This window comes from Abramis brama (assembly GCF_963993115.1).
Source record: "Abramis brama genome assembly, chromosome: 8".
In the NCBI taxonomy this organism is placed as follows: Eukaryota; Metazoa; Chordata; class Actinopteri; order Cypriniformes; family Leuciscidae; genus Abramis; species Abramis brama.
Genome location: NC_139970.1, coordinates 31,536,082 through 31,546,339, shown reverse-complemented (window position 1 = coordinate 31,546,339; position 10,258 = coordinate 31,536,082). Strand labels below are relative to the sequence as shown.

Sequence of the window (10,258 nt, the reverse complement as noted above, 5' to 3'; positions counted from 1 at the left end):
GTGTGTGTGTGTGTGTGTGTGTGTGTGTGTAATATAGACCTGTTATTTAACGAATTGTTTGTACACTCTAAAAATGTTTGGGTCGAATATGGACAAACCCAACGTTTGCGTTTAAAAAGATATTTACCAACGGTTGGGTTTGTCCATATTTGACCCAACCATGGGTTGAAATAACACAGCATTTTTTTGTTAGAGTGTATTCTTAGCCATAATGTTATAGTGGAGTTGTGAGAGTGAAAGAGCATGATGAAGCAAGCATAACTTTAGCTGATGGGAAACACATTCTTGTAGATGTTTTCATTTTGTTGGTGACCTTGTATGCCACAATACATCAAAATGGAAACACTTGCACTCACCTATTCAAGATTAGGGTACACCGGATGTAGGGTATTTCCTATTTAGTTTACGTAAATTTGCGTCAGGAACGTCAAATTCACATAGGAACACAGTTGAGAAGTGACATCCAGCTAATATTTTAAAGTGTTTTCTTTGGCTTCATTCTGATCTGCAGGTAACAGAATCAAGTTGTGTATTAACAAGTTCATTATCGATAGTATTATTTAGTCCTTATTATAACTCAATTCCAGTTTGCAATTTATCTGTCACGCAACGCTGCATCACCATCATCGTCGTGATCATTATCTTATATTATTATAGTGACGAATGAGGTTGGAGAATCAGCCAGCGTTCGCTCACACACCCCAGAGTGTCTCAAAGCAGCAGACCAGCCAGCTGCACGCCATTGCTAATGAGTTCCCATTAAACCACTCTGGAAAAAGGTAAGATACTTTTGTACAAGCATATGAATGATAGGCTACCTGTAAACCGGAATGTATGCATGCTTTTAAACCCTCACGTGATGCAGCTTATACAGAGTAGGCTATAGCTATCTGAGATAAAGACAGCCAAACTGAGGCCATATTGTAGAAATGAACAAACTGTTGTAAATGTTCTGTTTAGGAACAATATTGTCGAGTACTAAGTTTTCAGGTTGAACTTTGACAGCTTGTATGGTGATACTCTAAACCTCGAGCTACATGCTCTTTTTCCCCGTGTTCCTGCTCGTTCCTCTTGGACACTAGCGCTGCCAGTGCACATCATACACAGTCAAAATCTAGAAGGTCTCCAGCCTGTATAGTTTACAGCTTCTTGAGTTGGTGTCATTTGTGCTTTGATTTGTCATCTCTACCAACGCTATCTCACGAAATGACTCTGTCACTTTCAATGTGATAGCCCATGATAGAAAAAAAAAATTGAAGGTGATTCCGTTAAAACAACAACAACAACAGCAACTCCGCTATAGCCTAGACACAGAAACTGAATTAGCTGCATTTTAAGCAGTCGGTGTTCACGTGAAAGTGCCTCTTGAATCATTTCCAAACAAGATTTTTCCATTATCCGTTTTAATATTAAACCAATTAACCCACAAAACCTTCCATGTATTTTTTCCCTAAGAATGCACGATATTTTCTTCTGTATGTCGTTATCACTGTTTTACGTCGGTCGAGCAGATCAGTCGTCGTTTCTGTATCATTTCAGTCAGTTTAATAATAAGTGAACTGACACGACAGCGATGCTTTCAGATCGCGTAAAATCAAATACAATGAAAAGGGATGCCGGGTGCAATTGATCTCAAACAAGTTCTTGACAGAAATAAATTACTGAACTACAATTAAAGCTTCTAAACGAACGTTAACACAGGCAGTATAAATATTGTTCAAAACAAGTTCAACTATATATGTCGCTTTATTGATACCTTATACATAAAATGCATTAATTACTTAGCCTACCTTGTACAGCCCCGTCCCTCCCTCTCTCTCTCCCTCCCTCCCTGTCACACTTCCACGTTTGCTCTCCAGTCCTCCTCCCACTCCCACTCCTCTCTCGGCTCTCCGTCAGTCCGCGTGCCGCTCAAGGGAGAGATTGAAAGTGACACACTCACATTGTTGCTCTTGAGATTTTTACGCCGTTGTAATAGGTAATGTCCGTATCGCACAAAGCAGGTACTTGACGTCTGTTTTTGCTTTGTTTCTCTCTCTATGTGCATGCAGCAACGTAGCCGGACGTTTTCAGATTTTGATGCTCTCTTTGCGCCCGCTGCTGAGGTTTTCAGTTCTGCAACGGACACTCGTGACTCAAACTCGCGGTAAACAGTGAACAAGATTCCGCACTACAGGAGAGATTGTCGTCGGTCGCTTCTCGGAACTTCTCGGAATCTCTGTGCTGTGTTCAATCTCGTGCACTGTCCTCTCTCTCTCGCTCTATCTCTCTTTTCTCTCGCGCGCACTCTCTCTCTCTCTCTCTTCATGCTGTCTGTCTCCTGCTACCTGTACCCCTCAGCTCGGAGTCTCTCAGTTCCAGTGGCTCAGTCTCAGCGCACAGCGCACGGAGCCCAAGTGTCCAACACCGAACCCTGCCGTATTCAGCCCTCCGCGAGGCAGCGAGAAGCCCAGCCCTGGATTCAATACTTTTAATCAATGGACAGAGCCCTCTCAACGGCCAACCGAGGTACCGACACGCCATAAGCAGTAAGTGCAACAGAAAATAACTTTCGTCTTCTTTCATCCGATGCTTAGCGCATTCATGTAACTGCTACAGTAACAACGGGTTTATACCCTACTGCAACCAAGTAACATCTCGAATCTAAATATAACTATTCCAAATATAGACATAACATAAATATTGTGTTTGAATATGAAAGTGAATTATTTGAGGCCTTTATAAAGAAAATAAATACAGGCCCAAATAGCAGCTGAGAAGGCCTAGGATGTTTTATATATTCCTAATAACAGCCTACTTGTCATTAAGACACGTGCAACACCTTTGTCACGTTATTTTCTTTATTTAACAAGTAATTTGCTGAAAGTTATAGAACTTAGCTTAGATAGTGATTGACGTTGAAATAGTAAAATGCAGAATGCAATAGACGAGAGGGAGACTTTTGCCAATGAAACATTTACACTTTTGATATTCACCAAAATGTAATTTATTAAACAGCCTAATAATAATAATTTAAGATTTTTTTCCTGTAGCCTAAATTTTATAATAATAAAAAAAGTGATACACGAATTATGGCATCGTTCAGTAAAGTTTAAAACTCAATTGAAAAGTCAGGAATGTTTAGGACAAGAGGACCAAAGTCATGCACCCTGTGCACTGTCGTTTTCTTTAAAGAATATTGTATTCGGTTTAAGTTAAACCATTTATTTAATAAAGCAGATTGTCGATATTCTCTAATGAATTATTACGCTCTACGAGTGTGCCTTTGATAACAGAGTTTTAAGGCCTCGAGGTGGAGCTGGTTTAAAAATAATTGTAAGCTTTTTTATTATTTAAACATTTCAAAGGACTAGCGAAATAATGCATAATTATGAGACATACAGAAAGATTTTTAAGGGGAAATTCTGTTTTATTACAGCCCCAACACGATTATAGGCCTCAAGTCTAGCTTCACACGTGTTTGACGTTTTTTCTCTGGTCTCATCGCCCCCGTGTGTGTGTGTGTGTGTGTGTGATGGTGTTTGTGTGTGTGTGATGGTGTTTGTGTGTGTGCGTGTGTGTGTGTGTAGCCTATTTGGTAATGGACATTTTCAGACCTATTTTATGTGATATCCTAATTTTCCAAGAGAAGGAATCTGAGACTTGATATCGAAAATGTCATGCTTATATTATTTAGTAAAATTAATGAACAAGACCAAAACAAAATAAAAACAAAGCTATTAGTTATGTTCAGTGTGTCAAGTAAAATTTATCCCTTAGCGTTTATGATTTGTTTAACTGCAAACTTTCTTTCATTTAACAACATTAGCGTATTGTTCTATTGCTGTTTTTCCTGAAGGTTAGCAACTATGATAGCGTTCATTAAAGGTAACGAGACATTTCGCTGATGGTTCATGTTTTGGAGAACCTTTTGTGTTTTAGGTACCTCACGTTGTTAAACAACTGCTATTTAAGTTTTTATTTTTTTATGAGGAGAAAGAGCCGTTGTTAGGAGAACCTGAAGCAATAGAGAGAGCATATTATAGAATATTATTCAAAGATATTTGTAAGATAATTACACTTTTCTTTTTCGATAAATTTAAAATTGTTTTCAATCTGATTAAATTAAATTACATTTATTTGATTAAAATGTCCAGAACCAATCTAGAAACTCTAGAAAAACGGTCATTTAGGAGTACAATTTAACACATATACAGCACAGAATAAATCAAGACAACCATACAATATTTCTTTTATCACCTGATAGTTCCGAGATAGGCTATTTTAATCTGTCAGATCGATAATAATGTGACGAAATAAACCAAAAACCTGTCTACTCAATGTAGCTAAATTAGAGAACATCTCGAGTAAAAAATCTCGTCACTGCTTTTTTTAGCACAATGTTGTTGTTTTTTTAATGATACAAGTCTTTAATGTAATTTAGATATTTTTTTCCATACAGAGCTCGTGAATTTTTCTTTAACATTGGGCGATGTAAGTGAACCGAGCCGTCTTTGCTTGAAGAAAACATTTCAAAATTAAGTAATGAAATCTGTTGTCGAATACAATACACGTTACATGGAAATGGAACCACAGTTCACAGTTGTACTCTTATTAGACTCTGAACTATGAAGTAAATGGCTAAATCAAAAACAAAAACGCATGCCGAATGCACATGATTTGTTATTATGTTACATTCGATATTTTTTCCCCTGTCAGTTCAAACTCTGAGTTATGTATACATCACTTTAAAACTTTAGAGCAGTGTTTTGAAGAGTCACTCACAAAATCATGCCTGTGCAAGAGGGAGGTATATGGTTGCTATATAGCTGCCATCAGCGTTAGAGATCTTTCTGTTTCTTTTTAAAGTTACATTGATGTATCCATTTTTCATTTGGACAAACTTGGCCCCCATAGCCAGTGGAGACGTTTTCTTAACCAAGTCCAAAAGGCTGGAAAAAAAGTTAATTAGTCTCCGTAACAGAGAGGTCTATAGGTCTCAGTCATTTTACAATAGATGGAATCCGCTGAGGATCCTTTAATCTCGCGCTTTGGGGAGCCCATCAGAATGGATCAAATCCAACATTTATTCACGGCATGTTTTCTCCAGCTCCTACGACTTCAGGGAAAGTTTGGCGCCATAACCTTTTTAGCTTGTACTTACAATACCTGTTAATTCTTTTGTTTAACACATAAGACACCTGCCGCTGGATCATGTGTATGAAAGGAGAAGAGTTTTTTTAGTGCCTCGGAATGTCATAATAATAAACTTTTAAAAAAAATGGCACGCAGCGACCTACTGCGTATTTACAATATAGCATTACCTTATTGATTTTACGAAAGGTTACTTCATACTAGTATTTCATGCATTTTCAATAAAGCATTATCTAATATCTATGTAATATGCAAATTCATAAAACCATATTCTTCCGCTACAACATCTAGTCCCTGACAGTATAAACTGGCCTATTGGTGCTGCGCAGTGATATACAGATGTGCGTTAGACAGGTTAACAGGTGTTTTGTCATATCTGTTTTTATATTTTGTATTATAGCAGGACTGGAACACTGGCAGACCATCACGCAGGACCAGAACTATTACTTAATTAGTAGAATAGCTATTAATTCTTCTCAGCCAATAGCTCGGCAAGGCCTAACTTATTGCCATTTCATTCGCCTCTCCGCAACCACATGGCACTTTGACGACAATCGAATTTGGTCATTTTATTGTTGTTAACTTTATTATTATTTAAAATAAATAAATATATATATATTTTTTTTTCTAAATTAGGCAACATTTTTCTCAGAATAGATTTATTTTTGAAAGACAATTTTTGAATTGCCTATCAAGTCTTGGCTAAGACAATAGCCTAGCTATTATTTCGATCGTTGTTGCCCAAGGAATAGGCCTACAGTTCACGCAGTTCATTAAACACTATATGCGGGTAAGTTGTCACAATTGAAACTGCTATCAAGCGCCCTATTATCAGAATTATATATAGGCTATACTTTTTTTTTTCTGAAAAAAAATTAAACAGTAAAACAATAATACAAACACAAAACAATTAGCCTATTGAAACAGGAAAAGTGTCAAATGTACATTACGGGGGGAAAAAACATGACATTTTTAAAAAACATGACAACTTGAAATTTATTATAAATAGCCTTGTAAAACTTGAAAATTTTTAATCTGTCTTCGTTATGTTGACTCTTACTTGAACATGCAAGTAGGCCTATGGCATTATTGTGTTTATTAAAAACTTTTTGAAAGGACAGAATTCACAAAAAAATATTCCAATTTAGGAGGGTTCTGAAGTAGGGGTTTTGAAACCTTGCAAAACCACTTATAGAGAAATACATTTTTGACTCAAAACCTTACAGCTAGAAATAATCCTTGTAACAACTTACTGTGTAACAACTAGCCCCTATATATATGTTTATATATTATCAAACCATTTAACACTACACACCTAAACCTAGACCGCAGTCACCAACTCAATATGTGTGTGTTCATGTGTGTTTTATAGCCCTGCTCATTGTAGTCTACCATGTGCGATTTTTGTGAGTCAATGTGTGGTCCCTGGAAGTGTCAGAGCAGTGAGCCTGCTCTGTGGTTTGTGTGTGTTGAGTGTTTGTGTACACTTGTGTTTGTCTGCTTTTGTCTATGTGCGAGTCAGAGCAAGAGATTTAGGGAGAACATAATAAACTGCTGCTTACTCTTTTCTTAATCTTTTACTGTATAAGATGTTTATTAGCGAACTAAACGTGCTCCCCGGAAGGTCTGTCGCGCCCTCTCGTTGTATCTAAATCGACATATTTTCTGCACAAGTCCAGTTTATTTGCACACTCATCCACATTATGGCAGCTATATTTGTTTCTTTACTCTCACACTAATCAATTCATTATTATCTTATTAACACTTATTCCCTTCTATCTAACATGACATGGTCTTATTCCTGAATCAGATATGTATGTGTGTGTTTGTGTATATCCAAGGAAGTCCCAGTATCAAGCTTGTCTTACTATGTATGTTTCCAGTGTAATCATCTGTCTTGGTTACAGTTTGATCTGCCATCAAATTCATGGGTGATAAGCTGCTATCTATCTATTCTTCCCTTCCCAACGCACACACCTGTGAGACACCGAGGGGCCTTCAATACGAATCCCTCAACCATCTTCACCTGCTTTATCTGTACCCTGACTGAGCCGATACTTTAATAACCCTGCAATAAATGAGTATCACAGCCCTATTCCCTGGTAAATAAGGTTAACGCCTTAGCATGTCGTCAACACAGAGATACCACGATACCACCATGTTCTGTAACAACACACGGCTTTATCTCATTACTCATTTGCATGCGTGTCTCTATTAGTTGTTATTAACTGCTGTCGGGTAAAGGGCTTTTATTATTTTGAGTTGGAAAGCAGCAAGAAATTGGACACTCTTGTCAAACAACCTTTTTCATACTTAATTTGTGAAACTGCTTTTTTTTGTAATCTTGGTAGGCAGCATTTCTCTCTCTCTTTCTTTTCCCAAACATCTGCCTTTTTTCTCAGGATTTCTCGATATCACTCTTTCTCTTCTGTGTATACTGACTGACAGTGTGAGCTTAGTCAGATCAGTAGTGTGTCGTTTACTGCCCTCAGTTTCCTGCGTGTGGTACAACTGGCAGAGGCCACTCTTATTGCCAAAGAAAAAAGTGCAATGTGGAAGGCAGAGGAAGGTTAGCGAGGGAAAGAGCAGAAAATGTATATATCGAATGCTTAAGAGTCTCTGCAGTGTGGTCGTCGTAGTTTGGAAATTTGAGTCTCATGGGATCGGAGTTCTGTTCCACTCCCTTGTCTGGCTTCTCTCATCTACCCCTAAACATAACAGTCATTAGTTATGTTTGTAATGTGTGGCTGCAACCATTACAAATAAAAATGGAACCATGTATCTGGTTGTGAATACCTTACAACATTGATATGTAAGGTGCAGTTGTGCTGCATGTTGTGTGTCATTTGTCAGGGCTGGTTAGTATGTATGCTTTTTATTAGCACACAAAAACTGCATATTTGTAATACTATTTTAATACTATAACTTTTTTATTTTACAGGCTTCTTGCTATCAATCACCTTACTGTAAGCAATTTCTTAATGCTGAATCAAGATCTTGCTTTCATTTTTTTATCTTCATAAATTTTGTTGAATATTCCTGATACCTTGTACTGATTAGACATTTATTACTCTTTTTAACTGATGTCAACCAATCGGAAGGACAGCACTTAAGACCAATCACACTTTTATGATGACTGTAAACTAAAGGAATAGCCCTTCTAAAATGTAAAAAGTCATCATTTACTTACCTTGATGTTATTCCAAACCTATATGACTTTCTTTTGTGGGACAGAAAAAAGTATATTTTGGGGAGGGGGAAATTCGAAATATTTTCAATATCAGCATGTGGTGACCGAATTTAAATTCTTTGGGTGAATAATCACTTTAAGAACTTAAGAACATAATTTCTCTGAATATGAAACTTAAATTTAATTTATTAACAGCTCTCCAGTGTATGTTTTCTAATAGTTCATTTTAATTTAGACACAAACAACTAATTTATCTCTAGTCTGTTGATGAAATAAAGGAATACGCTCTCTGCTGATAAAGCATTGAAGAAGCCATTTCACAATTAGATCAGCAAAATCTGAATGAGATCTTTTAGTGCTGCATTATAGGGCTTTTATTATCTTAATCACACAATTTATTTCACCTTGCGTTTGAGTTAATGAATTCCAAAACTTTGAATCACAGTAGTTTTTTTGCAAAAGTATCCAAAATAGTATATTATAACTAGTGTGCCTCTTCAATAAGCTTGTATTGATCTGTCACAGCCGGTGTGTATTGACCAGAAGAAACTTTTACAGCACCATCTTTGCATAGCCATTGTCATCTTCGTACGTGATTGACGGCAGACACACTAGAGCTGGTTTTATCTACCCATCAAATATTTGGTGCTGGGGTGAAGGAGGATCAGAGAGATAGCGAGAGAGAGAGAGAGAGAGAGAGAGAGAGAGAGAGAGAGAGAGAGAGAGAGAGAGAGAGAGAGAGAGAGAGAGTGCGATTGGCATAGAGATGGGAGAAGAGATTCAGACAACCTCTTGATTGGGATCGGAAGACTCATTAAAATCAGACAGGTTTGAACCTGTGAAGCCCAGTGAGGGAAAGAACAAAGACAGCCCATCAGTGCCAGATGAACTAAGACCGATAAAAGACTTTGAGGGTTGATAATACAGAGCAGCTTGTAGGCAAACAGATGAAAAGCTCTCAGTCATTTAAGGCAGTGAACACATCAAGCACAATGGACATTGTGTCCGTTTGCGGTTTCATTCTTTAGATTTCTCGCTTGGTTCTGTGCAAGTTTCTGAAACATCTAGAGACACTTTGTGAAGAGATTTTATTTTACCCCTGGGACTGCAAGTCTAATGGGCAAGCCCACAGACGAGCTGTTAATTAAAAGCAGATCTGTTCGCCTCATGGAGTTGAAGTGGATCACAGTGATCTTACACAGCAGCGCGTTGTATCTGTTATACTTTAGGACCTTATCCTCTATTGTTATTGAGATGCAGCGCAGTTCAGATTTGCCATTTAAAAAAAACTTTGGCATGATGAGTACAACAGAAATGAGAGGTAATGGCTACATATGCACAGTCTGGGGGAATGTCAGTTTTAATTGGAAAGCTGTGTTTAATGGATGCTATTAATTTTGTATATAATATGCAAGTGTTTTCATAAGCATGCATGTCCATTGTTGTAGAGTATGTTCACACTTGAGCTTTATTAAACTGTCTCAAAGGCTCTGTAAATCTCTTTGTTGTGTGCGCGCGTAAGTGTGAAAGTACAGTGTGGACCATCAGTTCTTCCCTCAGCAGCACACGAACACATTTCTTTCCATTCAAATGCTTTTAAAGTGTTTTCCCCTCCCACCCGCTTATTAAACTGTAAAGAATTCAGACACTTGATTTCTGGACCAGAGTTAGGTTTCTAATCACGCAGAGGCTAATGTTTTTAATTTATTATTCATTTTGAAAATTTAGCTCCAGCTTGTAATTCTCATTGGACTTTTTTATGTTCCATAATTATGTTTTTCTCGTCAAGTCCAGAGAAGAGACTGATGTTTTCTGCATAACCACTGTGAGGAGAATAGCAGAGAAGGTGGACTGACTGACTATCTATCTATCTATCTATCTATCTATCTATCTATCTATCTATCTATCTATCTATCTATCTATCTATCTATCTAT

General features: G+C 37.3%; 1 protein-coding gene across 1 annotated transcript in view; it reads left to right on the top strand.

The window, feature by feature from the left end:
* Window positions 1–663: 663 nt before the first annotated feature.
* Window positions 664–10,258, top strand: part of satb2 (SATB homeobox 2) — a gene marked incomplete at its 5' end in the record, with an annotated part of 46,468 nt that continues 36,873 nt past the window's right edge. Inside the window, 2 exons of the mRNA XM_084121140.1 lie at window positions 664–779; window positions 2,341–2,528. Coding sequence (XP_083977266.1) covers window positions 664–779; window positions 2,341–2,528 — 304 coding nt within the window. The remainder of the gene's footprint in view (window positions 780–2,340; window positions 2,529–10,258) is intronic.